The following is a 25,020-nucleotide window of genomic DNA, read 5'->3' as shown; positions in this document are numbered from 1 at the left end:
CATCCCATTCCCAGTATATTTGATGTAATACATTGAATCAGTAAGAACTCTGGGACTGATCTCCTGAAGGAAAGGGAAAATGCAGGAAGCTGAGCAATTAGATCAGTCCCTGGTATTTTAATATATATATATATATATATATAAAACTTCATTTAATTTCCCCAGATAGGTAGATTTAATTGAGCTGTTCAAAAGTATTAAAACCCTCCCCTTAATTCCAAATCAGCAATGCCAGGAAGATGCCTGCTGTGGCTGTGGATACTTTCTTCTTCCCAGCCATTCCCTGTGAACTTGGGGAAGTCAGGCTGGCCTGGCAAGCATCCTAACTCTGCTGTTGATGACACCTCTCAGCAGAAGCGGTGTGTGGGCAGACAGGTAGTTTCATCATGGGGAGGAGGAGGAGGCATGCATCACCTTCTGTTTAAGCAGAAGCATCTTTTTGGAATGTTGTCCATTTTATCGGTTAGGGCTTGAACACCAAGCAGCCAGGAGAGGCTGGATATTGTAATTACCACAAGTGGAGGCAGGCTGCTGCGTCTGCCTGCTTGCCTGGAGAAGAATAACCTGTTGAATTTGCTAGGAGCTATTGCTGTGAGGACAAGAGCCACGGTTACTGGGAGTACAGCAGCCACAGGTGGATGCAGTAGCTGCTTCAGAGCTATGCTGTGGGGAAGAGGCAGGGGCTCGTTTACTGGATGCTGGATGCCCGTTTGGGTTAGAGCCTCTGCTTTTGCCTCCTAAGCCCGAGGAGGAAGAACACGCAGCCCGTTCGCTTTTGTGGGGTCGGCCATGGCTGCGCTGTCTCAGCACCTGAGGATCCTGCTGTGGAAGAACTGGCTGAGTGTCAAGAGGCAGCCGGTGAGTGTGGAAACCAAGGAGTTAGCAGAGGAGAGGGACCTGGAAACTGCAGGAGCTGTGGAGCAAGGGATGCACTTCAGGAGAGGAAGGTCACAGTACTAAAACAAATATTTTGAAGGCTGGTGATAGAGGCAGAGGGAAGAAAGGGGAATGGGTTGGAAGCTCAAGTGAATCTTGCAATGGAGGTCATACATGAGCTAAGGCTGCAGTTCTGAGAGATGTAGGTAGGACAGATTTCCAGTGCAGTACTGAGTGGTGCAAATCAAACACCCCAAAGATAAACCATTGCCAGTAATGTCCAGAGAGCGATCTGAACTGCAGCAGCAACTTGGGGACGGATAGGGAAATACTGAGTGGCATTGTGTGTCCAGGTGAAGTCTGCTCAGTAGTTTTGTCCCAGGCTAGTTTCAGTATAGCAGCACTGTAATTTAGTAGCAGCATGCTGCAATTCATGGGCTTACATTGCATCCTGTCCTCTTGGCTGGCATTCCAAATGTGATGGTTTTTAAACTCTTTGGTTGAATGGAAATGTTGGCCGTTGTAGAAAATGCTGACAGAAGAGAAAGAGCTATGGATGGAAGGTGTGATATGAGAATGGGTTGAGAGGCTTTGTATCACCACATGCTTCTGCAAGGGCCATTCTTGCCTGCCCTGTCCTGCCTCTCAGTTTTGGATCCAGAGCCATGCTGGATGGTTTTGACTCCTTATGATCCTCCATAGTTGCTGTGAACATGCTGTGAACCTGTGCACGTCCTTTCCTGGAGCTAAGCATGCAGGAGGGTTTCAGAGATGCAGAGGAGTCCCAGTAAATTACCTCTAATTTCTCAAGAGAAATTTTAACAGCTTTGCTAACAGCAGGCAGCTTGGGTCTCTTTCAGCTTTTGTGTACCCAAAGTAAATATAAACCCAAGCCCTACCTGTACTTCTGATCATATAGTCTTACTTGCTTTAATTCTATTTTCTTGTGAAGTTGAAATATCAATTCCATGGAATTGAAATGTCAGTTAAAATAAAAATCTAGCCACAGCTGAGGCCATTGGAATTCTTTCCTGTATTCCTCCTTTTCCCCAGCTCCAAATAAGGGAGCTTGCTTAGACTGGAGGGGATGTGTGGAGGTAAACCCAGATCTCTGCTCTCAAACATATCCTGATTTCTTTTTTCTGCTTGTTTTCAACCTGTGTAAACTGACATCACTTACAGACCAGGCTTTTAGAAAGATTTTTTTTAGCATGTCTGTTTTGCAAGGGAAGTACTGCTTCTCAGTTTCTTGTAACTTGTGCGGGTGGTTCCTGCTGCTGGCCTCCCGGAGGCTGATTGGAATGGCCCCTGTCCTCCTTCCACAGACTCCAATGCTTTTCTGCTCTCTTTAGCAGCCTCTCCAGGGCTGGCAAATGCATTTACTTCTGCCTTTTGCTTTACACTTTTATTTCCTCTGTGAGATCTCTGCAGACCCCCTGGAGAGACTGCTGCTGTGGCATGGGGAGAGCTACAGCTTGCTGGAGTGTTTGTTGGAATCAGCTGATGCTCTGCATCCATGGCCAGGATCTGCCTCAGTACAGGTTACTCCTGCTGTGACAGGAACGGTCATGAGGTTGGGAAGCAAGCTTTTTTGGGAGTGAGGTTTGGCCTGTGTTCCAAGAGGAGCTGGAGGAATCGGTGCCTCTTGTACTTCTGTTGCTTTTCACCTGTCACCTTTAGGCAGCTTGGTTATTTACAGAATCATAGAATGGTTTGGATTAGAAAGAACCTTAAAGATCATCTCGTTCCAGCCCTTCTGTATGGGCAGGGAAATGTCCCACTAGACCAGGTTGCCCCATTCAACCTGGCCTTCAACACTGAGAGGGACTGGGCAGCCACAGCCTCCCTGGGCTACCTAGGCCAGTGTCTCACCACCCTCATACTAAAGAATTTCTTCCTAATGTCTAACCTAAATCTCTCCTCTTTCATCTTAAAGCCAGTACCACTCATCCCACCACTCCAAAAAGTCTCTACTTGGCTTTACTGTAGCCCCTTCAGGTACTGGAAGGTGCTCTAAGGTCTCCCTGGAGCCTTTTTTTCCCCAGACTCAACAACCCCAACTGTCTCAGTCTGTCCTATTAGGAAAGGTGCTCCAGCCCTCTCTTCCTTGCCTATCATCTTTGTGGTCTACTCTGGACACATTCAAGGAGCTCTAAGTTCTTTTTATATTGGGGACTCCAGAACTGGACACAGTACTCCAGGTGGGGTACAGAAATCCAAAGGCAGAAGGAAGAGGAGATATCCCTCCATCCAGAGATCCTAAGTAAGGTCTGAACAATTAAACCTACTTTTAGTTGTGAAATAATCCAGGAACCAAGGGATTATGCAGCCTACATCACAGAACAGCACTTTATGTCCGAAGACCCAAATTGAAGTTGGTTATGGCTTCTTTCAAGTCATCATCTTCCACCTGCAAGCATTTTGGTCAGGATGGTTGTCTTGTTTTTGTTAACTAGAAATTCCTGGGACAGTGGGAAAGCTGTTGTGTCGCAACTGGTGTACCCAGCTACAATTACATCCAATTAAGTCAAAGGACAATGATACTAAGGGAAGAGCTGTTAGGAAAGTTGGGAGCAAAAAGCATAATTTTAGCTCCAAACAGAGAGCTGCAAAGATTTCTGTGAGTGGAGACAGTCAATATCAATTTCTTCCTCCAAGATTATGACAGATCTCTTGCCCTTCCTTTAGGCAGCCTCTGACTAATATCAGTTTCTGTTACCCCATAATTTTGCTTTAGCCTACATGGGAATAAACGAGGAGGATATGTTAATAATACCATTTGCATGTCAATTAATCAGAGTTAAACAGTGTGTTTGGAGACTGATTATAGGGAAAGCATGTGATACTAAAAATTATAAGAAGATTTTAGTTTAAGTGGTGAATCTTGTTAGAAAAAGCAGCATATATATGAAAGGCAGGAAGAGTAGAGTCTGCACAAGCCAAAATGTTGCTGAATTATACAGGTACTCTCTCTGAAGAGATGTGTGGGGAGGTGCCTTGTGATTTCATGTCAGTTACTTGCTTATTTTGGGGCATGAATCTTGCTCTTTTAGAGCTGTGTCATGTTACCAGGTATGGAGTTGCTGTAAGACAACCATTTTTAAGCTGAATTTCACTCCAGAACTTGTTTTTAATGTTCAGTGAGTGTTACAGGAAATGAAAACACTGCTATGGGCTTGGAATTACTTTGGAAAAGCAGTTTTGGATATTATGTGTTGATCTGAAAAAAATAGCAACACGAAGATGAAAAATGGGATGATTTTGAAGAAAGACATCTTTGCAGTTTCAAAATTGTCATGCAGATAGCACAGCAATTTTGCAGCATAGAGTAGTTTGACCTTAACTACTGATGTATGGAAAACTCCAGTCTAGTAAGCACAGTAGTAACCCAGCCAAATAGTGCAAAAGTAGTTGATTATTTGAATAATTGTGTTTTCCTAGCTTACAAAATTCCAAGGTTTGTGATTTAAAACTGACCTTGGCCTCCTCCCTAGATGGGTTTACTATACTAGAGGATTAGCAGGCTGTATTTTCTTTATCCTAATCCACTGAAATTAGTCAACCCTCATGTCAGATGCAGGAGTGCTATCAATCTTCATGTTGTTTTAAACTCTACTAGGCCAACTTTACATCATCTGTCTTCCACCTCAGCTCATTTATATGGCCTACCACAGCTTGGAAATGGAAAGGTGCCCAGAAAGTTGGGTCCCTGGGGTCAGAAGCTCATGATTGATCCTGGTGACAACTCCATGAAAACGAAAAAATCCTATGAAATGAAAAAATGAAAAATCCTATGAAAATCCTTCCTTTCAGCTCTACTGTGAGGCTGAACCACTGTTTGTGAAGAACAGCGCAACTTTTTTGGGAAAAAAAATGCTGTAGACTTTTCAGTTCACTTGTGCAAGTTTAATTTTGAAATATAATCAAATGAGTCATTTATACCCAGCATTTGAGCAGTGCCATTCACCGAAAGCTAAATTAGCCTTTTGCACTTCAGCTCTTTTACTTTGCCACCTGTACATCCAAAAGGCTTTCCAGCATGCTTTTACTATTATATAGCAGTGTCTCCAAGCTGGATAAACACTGCCTCTGGTAATTATCAGCCAAACTGAAGCACAGGTAGGCTTGTGTTATTTTCAGGCTTGTTATTTGCTCTTAAAATCTTATGTAGTTTTTCTTCCTGTATAGATAATAGCTGGGTTTAACAGTATGCATACCAAGACAGACATGATTTACAACGTATCATATAACTCATTTAGGGTAGTGCTTGTACATTCCAGACAAGTTCTGAGACACATCAATATGACAAACGTAACTGATATATTTTCATTGCTGTTTTATAGGTATGGTCATTCATTTTAATTTCCTGGCCTGTGGTTGTTTTCATAATCTTGGCCATTATCCGTCTCAAATTCCCTCCAGAGCCCCAGCCAAACTGTAAGTAACTGGTTTGGTTTTATGTCTTTGGAATTCAGTTCTTGTTTCAGTGACTGATGTGTTAATTTGATGTGTTTTGTTGCTTTTACAAGTGTGATTCTTTGTTGCTTCCAGTGAAGATTTCCTGTGTTGCAGCATGCTGTAAATACATGTGTTCCTCTGAGGTTGCTCTTTTTATACCTCTTTTCAAATTAATTTCATAATTAGAAAATAACTTTAAAGAACTGTCTTATCAAGATGTACTCAGCTATTGCTCTAGTAGACAGCAATATAAATTTACATGATAAATTGAGTGACAAGAGGACAGCTGGGGGAGATCTTAATAAAATAAGTAAGGATATAGGCTTCAAGTGGGATTATGAAGGTGAGGTAATGCCTTTGAGGTTGGTCAACATGGAAGATTTCACCTTGTGTAAATTTGCTATGGGCAAAAAGCACCTATTTAGACAGCTTGCTACTAAGGTTCAGCTTAAGGGTGGTACTTCATTTGGCTTCTGTGAGACAAAATAGTGTTTTGTGAGTGTGTGTCAGCCCTTTATAGCAAGTCAAAGAGCAGCATTTTGGGTGGGTGAATAGATGTTGGTGGTTAAATGGGTGAAGAGTTTGTATACAAGGTCATTTTTCCTTGCAAGTCTTGCTTCCTGGTTCAGGAGAATGTATCTACATCTCAGAGCATGGATGTGCTTGAATCTACTCTAAAAATCTTACAGTGATTTGGTGATTCTTTACCACCATCAGAAGAACCACTCCCTCAACCCTGGCCATGTCTGTTCATGAAGTTATATAATAGAGCAAGGAGGTTGGAAGTTGGAAGCCTTTTTCCCTTCTGAAGTGTTTAATCTTGATTTGGATCAAATCCCTGATTCTGCTCTCTGTGGTCTCATGACTGCAATTCCAAGAGAAGGGAGAGGAGGGAGTGAAAGGGCTGGGCCACTCCACCCAGTGACTCCTTCCTTTGTGTTGGAGGGAATCAACTGGGAAATGCACCCTGTTGCCTGCTCACCAGAGAGGTTCCTTGCCCTTATTGTTGCAGATACCCTGGAAATGAATGAAGTTTCTTGTTTAATGTTGCACATTTGGTCTGCTGAAGCACATCCATGTGCTGCAGCAGAGCTATTGGTGAGAGCCATGGTTTCCCAGCACAGGGTAGGAATAGCCCCTCAAAGATTGCCTTTACTGAAAGATTTGCAATGTCTAATTCATAGGAGATGGATCCATGGATTACCTGCATCAGGCAGTCATTGACTTGACAAGAACAAAGCCCTAGCACCAGCAACATTGGGTTTTAATATTTGAGGCAAGGAGACAACTCTGGCAGCAGTGAGGACAGGCAGTTGGCTTCCTGAGTTTGCAGCCACCAGATGTGTAAAATGTGGCTGTGCATATTTTATATTTGATGATGTGGGTGTGCACTGGAAATGCTCAACCTAGCAAGGTCTGATTCTCTGATAAGAAGTCTTTGTGTCAGTATGATGTGTAAGAAAGTGTCACATTGTGACAAATACTGGATGTACAATTGGGATAGCCCTTGTCCCATGAAGCTTGCCAGCCTATTCTGAATTTGTGTACTTCATTTGGTAGGCAGGGATGGGAAGCCAGAGAAATTTACTTTCTTCAAGTATCACAGGAAGCTTTAAATGGAGAAGAATATTCTTGGTGTTTTGGAATAGTCCTTTAACCCCAAGCCTATCTGCTGTCAGCAAAAGGCATGTTCTGTACTTTAAGTTCCCCTGAACTCCCTTGAACCAGTTGGAGCAGGCAAGACAGGACATGTTGTACTTTGTGAAAACCCCAGATTTTGCCAAGTGTGGAAATGGCAGTCCTCCCACACAGCTCCATCAGCTGTCCTTCTTGTCCCTGATAAATATGAAAAGATGAATAGCCAGAGAGCCAGCTGGATTAAAAACTATTTATTCTTTTATTCGACAAGGCTGCTAGTTGGAATGTATATTTTTTTGGAACTTGTTTGCTCTGGATGCTTGCACCTCTGAATTGATGGGTTGGAAGGAAAGTTCTTAGGAACAGCAAGTGGCTCCATCAGTTGTGCTTTGCAGGAAAGAGGAAGATTGGGCATTGTCTTCTGTGGATTAGTTCCCTTTTTTTCATAGATGAATTCTATTTCACTTCTGATTTAGTTCTGTCTCTAAATACGTGAGTAGGTATCTGTCTCTCTTGGAAGTGGATGATAGGACTCTCTATTGAGAGAGTTTTATGGAGAGGAAACTTTTCTGATAGAAAAAAAAAAAAAAAAAAAAAAAAGGCATGCGAACACATCTAGAAAACTGTGGGTTATTTTGTTCATTTTGACCAGGAATAAAGTTCACTTTGTGCTGTGTTCCAGTGCCTGCCTTAAAAGACACAATCATTAAGTAATGACAAGAAGCAGTTTCCAGCTCTGCTGTCAAGAGATTATTGCAGGCAGACAAAAGTCAGGAAGCGCAGAATTGATGGCACAGAGATAGAATAAGCTGCTTGGGTGCCGAGTTTTGAAGCCATAGAGATAATCCCACAGAAGATCTCAGTCTGTCAGCTTATCTCAAGTATTCAGGGCCACAGAAACACCATTATATCTATTATTTGCTCAATTAAAACCTCTCAAATTTGAGACAGTAAGTTCATCTGAAGGACATGTAATATACATTCAATAGTTGGAGGATTTTGTAGAGAAATTATCTATCAAATATCAGTAAAGAATAAACAAGTGGCAAGAGCTTCCTGCAAGAGCAAGCTGTTTGCTTTGTATTATGCTGTGTAGTGCCTAATGCAATGGAAGCTTATGTGACACTGGACTCTGAAGGGAAACGACATGGCAAATAAATGTCACCACTGAAGAGAGCACTCATAGGAAAACTAAGAACTAAGGAAAAAAAAGAACTGAAATTCACCTGATATATAATTTCTTTCACGACTACAGCATCTAGTATCTAAGAAGAAAAAAAAAAAAAAGTAAACAAAAAACCCAAACAAACACACCTCTCTTCTTTCTTCCAGACATCTGTTTGATGATGTATTTTCAGGTCAGCAGAGATTATTGTCAAGAGAAATTAAAAAGATATTTTTCTTTCTTTGCATACCCAGCTCCCGTGATGGTCTGAGAGTCTAACCACACAAAATCCTTATCCAACTTACTATGCACATCACAGTTGTGGCTTTTGACCTTTTTATTACAGCTCTTGTAATTGCTAGAAGGTATTGGGGTATATTTTGTGGCATACTTGTAGAAGAGGAAGCTCTGGATTGGAAGCCTACAATGTGAAAGCCAGTGAGCTGGGTTTGATGGTAGCTTCTAGTTTTTTGTGCCTGTATCACCAGTTTTCTAGACTGAGCAGGGACAAAAGTCCCATTCCTTCACTGCAGGTTTTTGCAAGGTATGGGAATTGTGTATGAGATACAATCTGTCCCTCAGGGTTCAACCCACTCAGTCTACAGAGGAGTGCAATTACACTCCTTGCTTTAAGTAGCACTGTCACACCCTGTCACACCCTCCCCACCCGCTTTCTTCCTTTTCTGTTCTCCTTCTTTCCCCTCCTGTCAGTTTGACCTCATCATTTTTCTCATAGAAGCTCTTTAGGGTGTGGTTAGTCATCCACTCATTCAGAAACCCTGCACTTAAGAGCTATGGAGAAGATGTAAAACTTTGCTCTCCTGCTAGAACCAGGGTTCTGTCCCAGTGGCAGCCTGTGAGCTGCCACAGCTATACCTCATTCAGCTTTTGGATCTCATCTTCAACCCAGCTAATCCTTTCAGGTGATTTGTTGCCTGAACTCTTCTCAGTGAAGCACATCTCCCCATCCACCTCTGCTCAGAATTTCCACTCAGATTTCATCACCCCCATGGAGAGGCCTGCAGGGTGTGTTGCGTGCACGCAGAGACACTCGTGATGGGCCCAGCAGCAGGGTGCTGTGCAAGGCTGCTCTTTGCAGCCAATGTTCGGGAAGGATATTGCAATAGCTGAGTGTGAGACTGTTTGCCAACACCAGCTGTCCAGGTCCAGCTTACAGTCAGAGCTGTGTGACACAACTCTTTGTAGGAGCAGATCCTTATACTCTACTCTCATTTTTGGCTCCTGTGCTCCTGGCAGAGGAGACAGGATTGGAGGGTACTGGAGCTACCCTTCAGACTTACTGTGATTTGAAAGGTCCAGAATTTATTGGAAAACTCAGTATGAATCACAGACAATAGATCTGAGATAGCTTAGGAGAGAGGCTATGGCTTGTTGTACCTGCAGACACACCTGGCCTGGGACTTCTGTGCTGAGCACTACTAGCATGTTAGAGGTAACTGAGGCATGAGTTACCCCTCGTCAGTGCAGTGTCAGAAAAGGAGGAGGATGCTTTACATTGCTTATAAAAAGAAAGGACAAACGCAGATATTATCCCCTCTCCCATGCCCCTGGGGAGCGGGATAAGCTGGTTGTGGTGGTGCAAGGTGTCTGTTCTGCCAAGCATGGGGCAGGCAATGCCTATCACCCTCTGTCCATGTCACCCCAGTGTGTCTCCCCTCCAACTGTTGCAGCAGTGTGCTGGTAGCTGAGTTCAGGGGTTTCCTGCCTTGTGGGTTTGCATGGCTAAGGACTTCAAACCACTTTTAGCTGTCAGTTCCATGTTGCTCTGAGGCAGAAACCCTTTAACTTTGTCCAACAGTTCACAGAGAAAGACCTTGGGCTGAGTTAATTCTCAATGTGAGTGATGACTGTGGCAGCCAGCAAGCCTCTGAGGTCAGATGGTATGGAGCAAGGTGGGCCACAGCACTATCATTCCTCTGAGATACCATCCTGGAGACAAGAAAGCTCTGAAAAGGTGCTTGCACTTTAAAGGAAATTGCTTCATAGTTGGAAGGATCTGAACCTGTCTCGTTTTCCAGCAGTGTGGAGAAATTAATGGGTACTCATGCTAATTACAGGGAGGTGAGATGGTGGCTCAGCTACGCAGGCCTCTCCATTCCTTTGGATAAGTCATGGCTATTTATGTAAGGCATAATCCACCCAAGGGATCAGCCTGCTCTCTGTACAGACAAGCACACGTCAGACTTCCAGCTCTTCTTCACAATATGCCTGTGATGGAGCAGTCTCACTCTTCCTTTACTTTTAGAATGCTTAATTTTTACCCACTTATTTTCTGTTTATTTTCTCTCTTTTTCTAGACAACCCAATGCCAGATTTTTTGCCTGTGCTTAGCTGCAGCATGTTTAGCAAAATAACCTCATCAGATCCCTCCTTTAGCATCCTTACTTTGGTATGAACTTGTTCTGTTATTTTGTGCTGCCACTGTGCCAAGGAACAGACTACCATATAACACTGCTTCATCAAAACAGTGCTGCAGGGCATTGAAATTGTATTAATTATCCCCTCAGATAGATATATACCTTGATCTCCTTACATACATAAGTAGTGTCCAGCCATATGGTTCCCTGCCACTTGCCCAAGCACCCTCTTAGCTCTGAGACCCACAGACTAACCAGAGTGCTGTGATGTTTATAATGCCTCCCTTTCCATAAATCTCCAGACCCCCAGTTCTTCTATGGACTCTTCTGCCTCATGAGGTGTGACTGAAGGATGTTTAGAGTTGGAGAGAGAATCTCCCGAGTTACCAGTATGTTTTTCCTCCTCACTGAATTACAAAAGGGCCTTGGGACAGTCACTTCATTCTAATTTACTTCCTGAATCATCTGAATCCAGATTCTGGGACCCAGAAGTGCATCAGTATTTTTCTAAAGGTATAGAGCAGTTTAGCTTGGACTGAAGTTATCAGTTGTTGATATCTGTGTGTCTGGAAAGGAGGTCACTTCTGTCTGAAGAATCTAGACTCAGGAGACTACCTGGGGACACTCAGCATTGAAAGTCATTGGTTTAGTAAACACAGCTTTTATGCAGATATTTTTTCCAGGGTCTAGATATGGATTTAGGTTTTTGGTTCCAGCTTCTAGCTAAGGATATGTTCTGACTCCCTTCTTAGGTCCTGTTTGTGCAGTGCCCTGTTGCTCATATCTGTTGCCTGTACTACAAGAAGACCAGGTTAGCCATGTCTGCATTAAATATTGCTTTAAAAAGCCCTGTAGGAAAAGGCCTAGTGTACAGTTCCACCTCTCTTGGGTGTGTTTGTGCTTCAAGCAGTGGAACATCCCTCCGTGATGTGGTCAACCTCCAGTGCCATCCCTCCCCATCAACTCTGCCCCGCGGTGCAGACATCAGCTCTGTCATTTCCCCATCTTGACCTGAATTTGCAAAATCTTTTAGAATGTTTCCATCTCTCCTCTTTTATTCTTTGTGTTTGGTTTGGGAGTTTTTGTGAAATCATTTTTTGCAGGTTTTATACTCTCTGGTCTTTATGATGTACTCCCATATCAGTGCATGAATCCAATGTATTCAAATTCAAGAGCTGATTTTTAATTTATTAAATAAGGGGGTGGAAGTTAAAGGTCTGTGGGCAAGCCAAACTAGCTTGTCTAGTCTTAATAAGTGTGGAAGTAGAGGCTGTCTGCTCTGGGTTGTCTTATTTGCAGAGCCTGAAATTCTGGAGGCAAGAATTAGGCAATGAAATGCTTCCTCCATTGAGGCCACAATCAGCACAGGGAGGAGTCTTGTAGCAAGTTGTCTGGTGCTTCAATCTCACTGTGGTAGGCATACATCTGGGGATATCATGCTATACACTTAAGAAAACAAGGATGTAAAGATGAAAAATGCAGACTCTGGAATCTAACCCAGCCACAAGAAATGCTTGGGGCTTGAGTATAGATGTCTGGGGTCCTGCTGAGCACTCATTTCACAGAACAGTGAGAAACAGAGTAAATTGTGTGTGACTTGCAGGTGAGGGTGGTACACAGGTGGACTGGAGATATGTGAAATAGCTGCTCACAGCATTTTCTGTTACCTAATGATTTGTATGGGAGAAATAAAAAAAAAAAAAAAAGAAAAAAATCCAATGGGAATGTGTGCACTCCAGGGACGGTGAGACTTTAACTAACACCAGATTGCCATAATTCAGGTGAGTGTTGCAGGGCCCAGCTGGCAGGTTTCTATCCCAGACCTGCACTGGGATGCAGCGTGTTGCACTGTATGTGTCTGGGATTACTGTGTGCTGTGTACTTCACAGCATCAGCCTGTCCCAACATACATCAGTGATCGAGGCTCACAGAGGAATAAAAGCTATTCTGATGCCATAGATAACTGAGGCTGTTTGCAGCTTTGAGGTGAGCTCAGGGTATCTCTTCTGTCAGTGCTGTCTGCTCAACAGGTGAAATTGTGGAAATAAATGTAATTTCTGCTGTCTGGCCGAAAACAAAGCAAAAGAAATCACGTTCCAGCTCCAGAAGGAGTTGAAAAATTGTCTTTGTGATATGAAAGGCAACAAGAGTGTAAGGACAGTGCAAAACCAGAATGTTAGCTCTGATCCAGCACAGCTCTTAGGTATCTGTTTAGCCTGTTGTCTGAGTAGTTCCATTAAAATCAGTAGAGCTCATCACTGCTGTGCCCTGGGCTTTGGGCACACTGAGCAAGATTTGGGCATTACTTCCAGGAACTGTAGTGCACCTCATCCATTTTTTTTTCTTTTTTTGCAACAAGCATGGAACTGACATGGGAGTCAATCTTGCAGGTGTGAAAAAGGTGAAGGAAAGTCTCACCTGGCATTTCCCTCCTGGTCCTGCTTCCACTAAAGACCTCAGTCCTGGGTGACTAGGAAGATTAGGGATCCTTTCTCCAGATTCAGGGTGAGATGTGAGTTTCAGAGTGACATGGCATTTCAGTGTTCTCTTTCCATAGATAACAGGCCAGTTGGCCATTTAAGCCCTTGTTCATGCATTTAAAAAATTCCCTGCTACAAAATGAATCCTATCTCATGGATCTAATAATCAGGTTTACATTTTGGAGGGAGGTCAAAAGTTCTGGCATTATCATAAAGCTTTCCACAAAAAAATAGGCAGCTTAACTGGTTGATAAAGAGATAAATCTGGAAATGGGCAGTTAAATATGGTTGAAGAGGAACAATATTGTCATCATGTCATGAAAGAGGCACGTTTGTCTTTTTTGATTATTTAGCAAAGCAAAGGAAAAAAGTTTAATGATGTGTGACTATGGGAAAGACTAGAAAGGAAATGAGAAGTTTGTGCATACACGACATAGTTAAGCATGTTGCTTAGAAGTCTGGAAAGAAGTGCCAAAACAGTAAATATTTTCATGATGTGTTTTGTGACTTGTTAGATAAATATAAACCTCAGCTGATAAACAGTCAGGATTGCCACTCTGGGTCCCTGCTGCTGCTCAGAGGTGATTGAAGCTGAGCACTACAAAACTCTGCAAAAGTTTAAGATTTTGTCAGCTAGAAGCTGAAGGGGTTGAAGAGGTGTATTTTACAAAAGGTACTTTCTGGCCTTGTTGATTTCTGCCTTACGATCTCATTGTGTTTCCTTGTCTCAGGGTTGAGAGGAATGAGCATTTACTCACCCTTTCATCACTGATCATGTTTTATTTATTTCTCTATGAAGCCACTTTTTGGACATTTTTTTAATCTTTTCTTCTTTTTTTTTTTTTTTTTTTTTCCCCCAAAGAGCTCCAGTTATTAAGCCTCTTTGAATACTTTTGCAGTGATTAAATGCATTTTAAATTAAACACAATGCTTCCTAATGAAGTAATTTGCTCATTAATGCTTCTAATTCATCAGTGGGGGAGTTGAGAGTTGCATGGATTTTTTTTATGACTTTTAGAAGGAATCAATGCATAAGGTATATGCAGTATCAAAGTGTATGAAGCCTTAAGGCAAGAGAATTTTTTCATGCTCAAGGAGTGGTAGTGATAGGACATGAAACTATGGGGGGATAGAAAACAGAAAAATTCAACATGCCTTTTTTAATTAATGTTAAAGGCGGAAGAAAAAATAGTTAATGTACCTAAGTTTATTTATGAAGCAGCCATTTATAATGAAAATACTGTAGCACTGATATGAATAAAGTGGAATATAGATTTTTGTCTGCTTTTGCAGGATGGATGGTAGAGCTAGGTGGGAAGCCCTGAGACCAGGAGCACTCTGTGGGCAGAGAAGGGTGATATTTTGAAAGCAAAAAATAAAGTCTGCCTAGGTCCACTATATATGAGGGGATTTGTATGTTCAAATGATGGGGCTGTGATATAGCCAGCATCTCTCAGAGCAGCAATGCTGAGACTGGAAAACTGAAGGAAAGGAAGGTACTTAGCACGCTGAGTGAACTGGTTGCTAGTTCACACAAGAGACTGCTGGTTGATGTAAACTGGGGTGTATAAATGGGGTGTGACCTGTACAGAACATGGATGTGCTCCTCTGTCTTTATACTCTTGGTCATGCACAGCAGGAATATTAAGTACAAGAAGCAATAACCTGAAAATACTATTTATTTGCTTTCCATCCCTCTGGTGTGGATGATACTGGCTTCTATCCTCCCAACACTTGCCTTCTCTGGGGCACTTTCTTGCCTTGGGCTGAAGGGGGGTCACTGAACACCCAATTCTTTGAAATGAATGGTTGGGCCCAGTTAATGCAATGCCTGAAACCTCTGGGCGATGGAAACAGCAAAATCAGTGTGGCAACATAAAACATGGTCCATTTAGATTTAAATGTTGCAGTCAACTTCGATTAATCATATAGACTGTTGATCTTTCATACATGACATTTTTTATTTCCCTGACATTTTTCATCATTGTTACACGAAGTACCTTTACCTGAGGGAAACAAAATGTTTTGCTCCTCTTGAAGAGAAGGTTATTGGAATATACAACATGCAGGGAAGTAAGAGAAGTAAGTTTTCCTCATTTCATTCAGTGTGAAAGCAGATGTGGAAATGCCAGAATTTCCAGTGGTGTGCATGCATTTATTGCATGTATCTTGTATTTATTATTAGTGCTGTGCATGCCTGTCTTTTCAGCTCTTGCAGAGGTGGCTGGTGCTGAGCAGGTGCTGCTGAACAGGGAGAACCAGCCAGCCCATTCAGTGCTGAGTATTTGGCCTTTTCTGCCCTTTGGGATGCCCTTTTGTTGTCTTCAGATTTGGTGCCCTTTTTTCTATGGTGACAGGAAAAACGCTTAGTGAGGGGGGACAACAGAAGCCTCTGCTCATAAATTAAACCTACCAGCGTAGGTTTAATTTACAGCAAATGAGAATTTGGTCCAGATGTTTCTCTGTCATGGTCTTTCTTGAAAGACCTCCTTAGTTCTATAACTGCTGTCAGAGTCCTGGCCTCTTCCAGAAAAGTCCTCTCTGGCATCTCCTCTGCTTTCATGATGAGAATGTTGTGCGGTTACACCAGTTCATGCCTGCAGTGACTCAGTGATGGATCAGGCTCCATGGCTGTAACCAGGTGCCAGCAGAGTTAGCAGAGCCTCTCTGAATACATCAGTCACATTGGGCCAGTGATGTCTTCAGGGGCATCGTACTCACCACCACAAGTAGCAGCACTTGCAAACTTCAGGTCATGAATTCCTATCTCTCAATTTTCAAGCTGCTATTTCAAAAGGAAAGGGAAGAGTGAGCTGTTATCATCACCTTGTTCTTACATTGAGCACCTTGCTTGTCATACAGCAACTGATTGTTTAATTGTTCACTTTGAACTAAGTATACCACCTTTGAATCCAATTTTTAAATTTCTTATTGCTACTTACATCTCGGGGAAGTGTTTTTCCCTGCTCTGGATTCAGCAGAATCTCTTGAATAATTGTCTCTGTAAACATCTCACATCTCTCCAGAGAAGAATGATGCTTCCCAAGCTCCCAGCCCAATCCATGCATTTCCCACTCTGCTGTCCAATTAGGAATTACTCAGATTAGCTGCTCCAGGTCTTCTAAGAGACATGGGCTTAGTTCCTGACCCTGGCTGTCCTTGGTAGATGTGAATGGCTGGGGTGGGTGTAGCTGGTTCCCTCCTAGCTCCTGCCTGTCTCACTTCATTGTGGTTATGGTCTGCATCCTGAGCCTCATGGCTTCCCAGGTCTTTGAGGTTGCATTTTGGTAGAGACACTGATGAAATGAGGTGTGCATTTTTGAACTGGGGTGTGACTCAGTTTCCCACATAGGAATAAGAGTGGAGAAGATCAGAAGGAAAATGAGAAGAACGCCAGTGTGTGCAAAATGCCATTTTGCAGGGCTGTAACTGGTGATCTCAAAGGGCATGGCAGGGAATATTCACACAAAGATACTCCCAGATTAAAGTGCTCTACTCTAAAGTTTCCCTCATGGGCAGCAGACTTAACTACACTTCAAAACCTTTAGGGTGACAAGTTTGGTCCTTTGGCCCCAGCACCAGAAGAACTATCTGTAGGGACAAGAGAGATTTTTTACTCAGTGTTCTGTGATTCCCAGGATCCAGCTCAGCCTCCTGTGTATCTGCCAGCATCCTGAGGATGCAGTGAGTGCTGGGGGAGCTTCCCACAGCAGGCAGAGCTCCAGTCTGCTCCTCTGGCAGGGTATCTCATTTTCTAGGGTAATTCTCCACTAAGGTATTAAGAGAATAGGCACTCAAAATAGATGCCTTCAACTCTGCAGGTCTCAGCAGTCCTCTGCCAGTTGCTGAAGCAGTGGAAACCCTCATGCTGAACCATGAGCTTTTGTATTTTGACCAAAAAATGTAGTGCCCACCCAAGTGCTGAGACCAATGGCACTGAGGAAAGCTTAGGAAATTTCAGCCTCCTTCAAGGAAACCACAATGGTGTACCCCACCTAGTACTGCCATTGAAAATATCTGGTTTTGAACACTGTTGTAATTCATAAATGTAGTACAAGTGTAGTACAGTGTCCCTGTTGGAGGGGTTAGAAATAAAGCTGTGCCTGGGCAAGAGTCACAGGCTGTCTCTGGAGATTAAAGAGCAATGTAATCTATTACTACAAGCCTGACTGTGGGTCTTTTGTAAATCTGGCTCCTTTCCATAGTAGAAATAATAGCAATGTCCTTTGCCAGGTAATTTTCCAAATTATTATTTTAAATAATGTGTTGCTGCTATCCAGCAAAAGAGTTTTGAGATTTATTAGAGCATTTGTCGGTGAGAGGAAAAGCAGCCAGTGAACTCTGTGGGCTGGCAGTAAGCAGCATGGGGCAAGTAGCAGAGAAAATACTAAAATCCCTAATTGCTCGGGTTCACTCCGTGTTTGCAGCAATGGGAAAAGAGAACATACATCTCACTTCTCAATGCTGGCTGCCAGTATCAGAGGTCACCAAGCAGATGGGAACTGCTCTGAGATGGCAGGAGACACGGAGGGGGTGGTAGTGATAGATTGCTCCTCTCCCTTCTCTGGGCAAGTTTGCACAAAAAGCAAAGGGGGTTTTCTGGTCCTGGATCTGGTGCTCTTTCCTGTGGTAAAAGTTGAGACAGGGCCCTCTTTTAACAACCTAGTTTGAAACTGAAACTTCTGGTATCTCATAGAAACAGATCTAACCAAGCCTTGGAGACACAGGGTCCTATGGGTGCTTCAGGTTCCTCTGGCCGTGTATCTGCCTTTATTAAACTAGGGTTTAAGGCAGAATTAGGAAATCATAAACTTAGGACTATTTTGTAATTTCCTGCCTCTTTCGTGCATTTTGGAGCAGAGGGGGGGAAATCTGCAGTTGATTTGGGATCAACAGGCATCTTTTTATAATAGTCAAATAGCTTAACTCTTTTTTCCTGCTAAGTAGACTTCTATGGCTTTGCCAGTGTTGAGGAGAGGCTTCTGGTAGCATTTGGCAGATATTGCTGCAAGGGGGGAGTAAAAGAGTTTCAGGGAAACTGAGAACCAAGCCTATGGTTTGTCAAGAGAAAATGGCACATACTGATAGAAACACATGGCAAAAAAAAAAAAACATGTCTGCAACATAATAATGACATTTTCTTTCTTCTCTCTCCAGGTTATCTTGCACCTCGAAACCTTCCTAGTGCGGGCTTCTTTCCGTTCCTGCAAACCGTGCTGTGTGATTCTGATGCCAGATGTAAAGGCACACCATACACACCAGTAGATCTGCTGCCAAGACTTAATGACATCTCATTTCTCAGACTGTAAGGGAATCTGAATATATGTGGGTGTTACAAGCTGTAAAGCAAAACTTGCTTTGAGGTGGAGGGAGCAGCCATGCATATATATGTGTGTGTGCGTGTCCACAGCAGATGGATCTCAGATATCTATTGTAAAAGATACAGTCTCAGATGTCTGAACACTTAGAAATGAGAATATAGACTGTAACATGAGACAATTTAAAGATGTTCACATTAGGGACAGCTATCAGTAATGTGTCAATTGATCCAAGCTTAATAGCAGAAGAGAATTTTGCTCAGATCAGAGCGAAGAAACATTTTTGCATGATTATGGATCAGGTTCTGCAGGGTGTCAATGGGCAATACTTGCATGAAGTGCAGCCCAGTGTGCTGATCTGCCACTGTGGCAATCATTTCAGAACGCTTTGGAAGTGTAAATGTTCCCCAACAGTTCTAGTTTGAGGTATGCTTGTTCTGGAGTGACTGTTCATTCAGTAGATTCTCCAGATGCCAGCTGAAATTGATGTCCTCTCTGCAAGCCATCAAACATACTGAGAAACAGATGAACATGAAGAAATCATTTTTGCCTACAGAAGCATGGAGATTTGCAGCATGGAGCTGGCTGGGCATGTTCTGGTGGAGTACCAATTTGTTGAAATTTAAATGTCCAGTGGAGGCATTTCAATTTAATTCATGTTCAGTTGGAGCCAAGCAGTATTTGCTTTGAGACATGCCACCCAGGGCTGTTTCTACATCTTGGCTGTACCTGGTTCTGGCATGCTCCTGGGCAACATGCTTCTCTGAGGCCTGACTGGTTCATGGAGAGATGAAAATCTGGGTATCTTGCATGCAAAGTTTCTCATCTTTACTTTCAGATGAGATAGCTCCTTTGCAGTGGCTGTTTCAGAGCCTCAAAATCCCTGTTGGTCAGAGCAAGTTGGTCTGAATAGCTAAGTTGGGCTCTCTGCCTTCCCATTAGGGAGAAGGGGAAATCATGGGGTTTATGGTTCCATAAGAGCCATCCACAGTGCAGAGGGAGTGACTTTTCCTGGGATCTCACCACTGGTTACAGGGAGTTTGGACTGAAGTTACACAAGGTGAATCCTCATCAAATTCAAGGTCACGAAGCAGAAGAGGGCTAAGCTGCACAGAGCCTGGATGCTTGGCTTCACAGCATCCATTGTCACAGGACACCCATTGCCTCAGTGTCCTTGTTTTACCCTCAGCATGTTAAACAATCATTAGACTGTATTCCAATGGAGAAATGAGAACTTCTAGCACAAAAGCTAGAGGTCATCCATGGGTATCAATAGGTACAAATCCTCAGTTTTCTGGTTTTGGTTTCTGTGCAGATGTTGAAGAAATAACTTTTTTCCTTCCAACCGAAAATCAAAGGATTTGGCCAAACTATAGCTCAAGTCACATGAGTAACTTGACCAATAAGCATCTTGACCACTATTGGTGCTAAAAGTTAACCTCATGAAGTATCACATAACTCCGTGGGTACATGTAGCCGTACCTGCTCAGTGTCATCCTTTCAAATATAATGTGTTCTACAAGGAAAACACCAACTATTAAGTAGCCACAGCAAAATAAGCAGGGTACAGCAGAATATAAAACCTCAACAGAAGGTTGAGTGGGTAGGGGAAAGCACCAGAAGCCAACATGAATAGGTGCAGCTCTGCCTCTGGAGCAGTAATACCATGGTGGAGTTGGTCATGAAGTCAGAGTATCTGAGCTGTGACCCTTCACTGTCTGGGTATATTATTATTATTATGTAATATTCTACAGATTGTAATACTCACCTAAGTCAGACTGGTTTTTGTGCAAATCACTGAAGTTCCTGTTAAACTGTTTTATAGCTTCCCCCTGGAACTGTGTCTTACCAATGGCCAGAGAAAATGGGCAAGGTTCTCATCTTTGATTCAGTTCCTTAGAATCATTTGCCTAGGTGTGCAAGACATGGTTGCTTGAGATTTCCCCTAATAAAAGGGAATACATATAAAAACTGAGCTCAACCCTAACATCTTCCACCCATCTTTTTCTGCTGTAGTGGAACGTTTGGGAAGGATGAGGTTAGGTCCTGATGTCTTGAAGGATTTCTTGGCAGGGGCATGCAGTCTGCTGTTAGAGTATTGGGCCTCACATCATGGCCTCTCTGCTCAGTCCAAGTGTCAGTACGAGGCCCTGAAGGTCTCCACTTTTTCTTCAGCTCAGCCTGTGTTTGTGGAGCACAGGAAAGGATTTGATACAATGAGGCCTTCTTTCCAGAAGTGGGAATTTGTTTAAGGTGGACCAAATACATATGTCAAACCTTCATTGTGTTTAGTGTGTCTCCAGAGCAGGCATGAATGTAGTCCTCTCCATCTGCTTCATGCCTGAGCACTCTGCAGTGTCCTTCCCTAAAACACAATGCCAGGCCTCTGGAAGGAACCAGACTTTTGCATAACCCAAATTTCAACACACTTGCCATGAAATCCAACTATAGACCTGTCCTGATGCACACACTAGTTAAGTGTAAGTTAATCATAAAAAGCACAGGTGTTTTTTTTTTCCTTCCTCCTTTTTTTCTTTTTCTTTTTCCTTTCTTTCTTTTTTTTTTTTTTTTTTTTTTTTTTTTTTCCCCTTTTCTTTTTCCATCCATTTTTACATCTTTTTTTTCCCCCAGTAAGCAAAAGAGCTCATCCAGTGTGGCCAAGGACAAGCAGTCATCACCGTGGAGTGAAGAGGTTCCTAAAACCAGGAACACCTCACTGGGTAGGTTATTCACTGCTGTGCAAAGTTCTGGTTTTAAAGGCTGATCTCTTGAAGCTGTCTGGACAGAGATGCAGTTTTTAGAGCACTGCTAAAATGATGTATGTGCTCTACAGGGGCACGTGACCGTGGCCATGGCACTAGTCTAAATTCTTGGGAATAATTACAAGTAGCTGTCTGTAGAAAAGACTTTTGGAATTTGTCCAAGAAACCAGGAGTAAATTGTGCTTCACAGGAGCAGTGCAAGATCACAGACTGTTTGGACATTAATTAAAGACCTGGCTATTTATGGCATATTACCCTTTTACTTCCCACAAATTTTCTATAAACAGCTTCTGATTTTTTCTCAATGTATTTCTTATTCACACTTACCCAGCAAATAAGTCGTCCTCTGTGCCACAGTGGATATTTATTGTTGGTGTTGTTCTCCTCTGATGTGATTCTATTTCCTGAAGGAACTTTCAGACTTAATTTTTTTCATAAAATCATTACAATTATTATTTATTGATGGTAATGGCTAGTTCTATCCACAAGCCATCATGATGGGTAGCTCTTTCTCCAGGGAGCTCGGGATCAAATGAATGATTACAGATTTGCATTCTGTGACTGTTCTGCCCCATCCATTCACTGTTCCAATCAGCATTCCTGCCAATGCACTCACTCTTTGGTGTGGGGTAAAAAAAAAAAAGGGACACACAAAAGGGACTGAATGTGGAGGCATGATGGGAAAAAAATAAAAATCAATGAACAGTTATAGGAACCAGCAAGTCACTCTGATGGCCACAGATGGTCAGGAAGGAACTCAGTTCTACATCTGCTTTAAAAACTAAAATTAAAACTAGGGGATTGCTTCTGCTGGTGTAAATTGGCATAGCTCCCTCAGTTTTGGTGAGCTGTGCTGTTCTGTGTGTGTGTTCTGTGTGTTCTGAGAGTGTGTCTCTGTGCAATTGTTGGCACTGGTGTGTGTCAGCTGGGGACCTGGCCATGTGCCACCATTTATAGCTCTCAGGAGTGCTCCAAAGCTGTCTCAGAGCTGTTTCTGAAAAATGAGTACCACCCACTGGTACCAGAGGCCCCTGGAGAGCTCTCCCTTACAAGGCTGTCAGCTTGAGCTGATGTGGGCTTCCCACCCATCTCTCTTCCTGCATGGGGGAGCTGCAGGACTGAAGAAAAGAGGTGGAAATCCATGTTCAGCTGCAGGAACACGGTTAAATGCATTTAATTTTAAAAAGTTACAGAATGAAATAGTGTAATCCAGGATTGGATTACATAAGAAAAAACCCTAAGTAAGTACTGATAGGATGCTGCTGGATATACCTCTGGTAAGAGATTAATAACGAAGACACACCCAAAGCTGTAGTTGGCTACCCTGTGTCATGATTTGATGTAGCAAAGAGGTTAAAAGACATTAAGTAAAATACAATGTTTCAAACTGTTATTGCAGTACCTGAGGATTTGGTACCTCATGGAGAAAAAGCCATTCAAAATATTTCATCACCATCCAACTTGACTTCCAGCATCAACATGTTCAGCAAAATCCTCAGTTTTGGAAAGGTGAGTCTCTGTCTGCATAATACCAGAGTGTGAGCATTTATTTATGGTCACATTTAAAGAGTTTGAAACTCAAAGGACAAACGTACAGCTTTCATTCCTCTTGGATCTCCCCCATTAGTTTGAATATGTTTCTTTTTGGTATGTAGAAGACAGTTTTTGTGAGCAGACTTTAAGCTTTGTTATCCTCTAACTAGAAAACCAGACACCTTTGGACAAAATACCATAAACTACCAAATATGGCCACACAAAATACATGGATTGCTTTTATGTGAAATTACAGATATGGCATTGAAGGTTTGTTATTGAAATTGTTATTTGCCCACAGTACTGCAGTAGCATCAGAGTGTTGATGTGTGTTTATCAGGTAGGTAATTTACTACATATAGGAACAACTCTTTTGTAACAGAAACTTGGTACCCTGTAATGGACCAGAGTATCCTTATGATTTTGTATTAAGGCCTTTAAACACTTGCACAAACATTTGTCTTTCTCGACATGAGGAGTTTGAGGGATTTCAGTGTCACTGTTCACCTATTAGAATTCTGTGTGTGTGAAAGTGCTTGTAATAATAATGCTTTTCAGATCTCACTGCTACCTTTTAAAAAACCTCATCACCATGCTTGAAACCATCCCAAACAGAGTATTGCTGTAAAGCTTCCTTTAACATTGTGTTTTACTTTTAGAACCAGACCCACTATTCAACTGCAGCAAATCTCAAAGTCATTCTGTGTGAGGTCTTGTCACAGTACATAGCACATCCCAGTCTCACTGAAGAGAAGATGGCAGCCAATATCCACCAGACATTCTGCTTCACTGAATCATCACTTTTAGACTCATTTACCCAAGAGTTCAGAAGTCAGCTCTCTCAGGTGAGTGCCTGAGACCTTTCCTAGTATCTGTAGAAGGTATTTGTGCTTGTTCACACACGTTATTGCAGTGTTTGGGAGATAGGAGATGACCCCACCTGGCTAGATGTTGCTCATCTGTATACCAAAGTACATATAATACACAATGAGCCAGAGCTAATTCTTGTGACTGGGATTAGCCCAAAGACCTTAGCTTGGGCAGGCAAGGACATCCAACCATCAGCTGCTGGCCACTAAGGGTTCTCACCATGCCTAAGTCTCGTTTCTCCTCTTTATTTGCCCTGCTGCAGCAACAGCTAGATAGAAAAGTGTGAGGATGTGGTGTAAATAAGAACATTTAAAGCTAAGTGAGGCAATAAATTTAGTTGTGTATTACCTCAGTCATATAACTTCATCTAATAACTCTTGCCTCTTATCCAACAATTCATGATTGAAGCTGTACTTGTGTTTGGGAAAGATATATAATTGAAGCAAATTAATCCCTTAAAGATAATGCCTCTTTTTTCACAAGGATGAGGACTGGTATTAATTTTTCTTGTATTCCTAGTATTAATTTTTCTTGTATTCCTAGTCTTTGGACTGTTTAGAACATAGGGAATATTAGGGCTTGTCTAAACAGAAAATTTATTGTGCAGTCTAGGGTGTGAAGGTAGAACACAGTCACTCTCTGTTATTAGCTGTCACTGAAGTCCTTTGAATGTGTTATTTGTAGAGTTGTGTACAAGTGCAGTGTAAGTTGGAAACCATAAAAAGACCCACTGACAATGGGAGTTCTCATTCTTAAATAATTTCTTGCATTGTTATTTGTTAAGGTGCAACAAAACCCACAGTACCAGGCAGCATTTGTCAACGAAATGGTCTCGTTTCTGATGCTCATCTCCCGGGTGCAGAATGACACCTCCCTGTGGCATCTCCTTTTAGTGGCCCCAGATGTCTTTCAGGGCAACATGCAACTGCAAGACATATTTGATTTCCTTCAGAACACCAGCAGGTAAAAATACAGAAAATGCCAGGAGAGGCACTTAGTTGGATTTGTGTGTTGAACTGTAAGGACAAGTTGCTTCTCATCTTGAAGAAAGGACATCAGCTTAAAAGAATGATCTATTTGAGGGTGGTATGTGGGGGTGGACATGAGGGACACAAGTCTAAAGATTCCTATGGATAGTGATCAGTGTTTTGATTTTCAATTTTTACTTGTGTTACTTTTAAAATGGGAACTTGTTATGAACTCTCATTTTAACCCCAGCCTACCTAGAGGCACTGGCAGCCACTGCCTTTTGTTGAAAAAAGGTTCTCCTGGCTGAATATTTGTTCTGCCAAGACATCAGCTGGCCACTTTTTTCCAGAAAACCACAGATCCAAATTAAAGTTATTTTGAGAGACCATAAGCATTTGTAGAGGAGCCAGGAACAATTTTTCTTTTAAAAAAAAAATCAATGGCCTGATTTACCGATGTTTTATCTTTCAAGATTGGTCTCAAGAAAGCAGAGAAGAGAGGGAGACTGGTTCTTGGCATATGGGGCTTTGAATATTTGTGACTCTAAGGAGAAAATACCAGTTATGTTCTTGC

At 42.4% G+C, this 25,020-nt stretch overlaps 1 protein-coding gene across 1 annotated transcript in view; it reads left to right on the top strand.

Annotated features, from left to right (window-relative positions):
- Positions 1–448: 448 nt before the first annotated feature.
- Positions 449–25,020, top strand: part of ABCA12 (ATP binding cassette subfamily A member 12) — an 88,055-nt gene continuing 63,483 nt past the window's right edge. Inside the window, exons 1-7 of the mRNA XM_071746905.1 lie at positions 449–858; positions 5,220–5,313; positions 18,153–18,300; positions 20,945–21,033; positions 22,475–22,584; positions 23,268–23,453; positions 24,263–24,441. Of these exons, the coding sequence (XP_071603006.1) occupies positions 790–858; positions 5,220–5,313; positions 18,153–18,300; positions 20,945–21,033; positions 22,475–22,584; positions 23,268–23,453; positions 24,263–24,441 (875 nt within the window). The 5' untranslated portion in view covers positions 449–789. The remainder of the gene's footprint in view (positions 859–5,219; positions 5,314–18,152; positions 18,301–20,944; positions 21,034–22,474; positions 22,585–23,267; positions 23,454–24,262; positions 24,442–25,020) is intronic.

The sequence above is a fragment of the Heliangelus exortis genome, chromosome 6, assembly GCF_036169615.1.
Source record: "Heliangelus exortis chromosome 6, bHelExo1.hap1, whole genome shotgun sequence".
Taxonomy (NCBI): domain Eukaryota; kingdom Metazoa; phylum Chordata; class Aves; order Apodiformes; family Trochilidae; genus Heliangelus; species Heliangelus exortis.
Note: the sequence above shows the minus strand (reverse complement) of the source record. Positions and strands in the feature narration are given on the sequence as shown.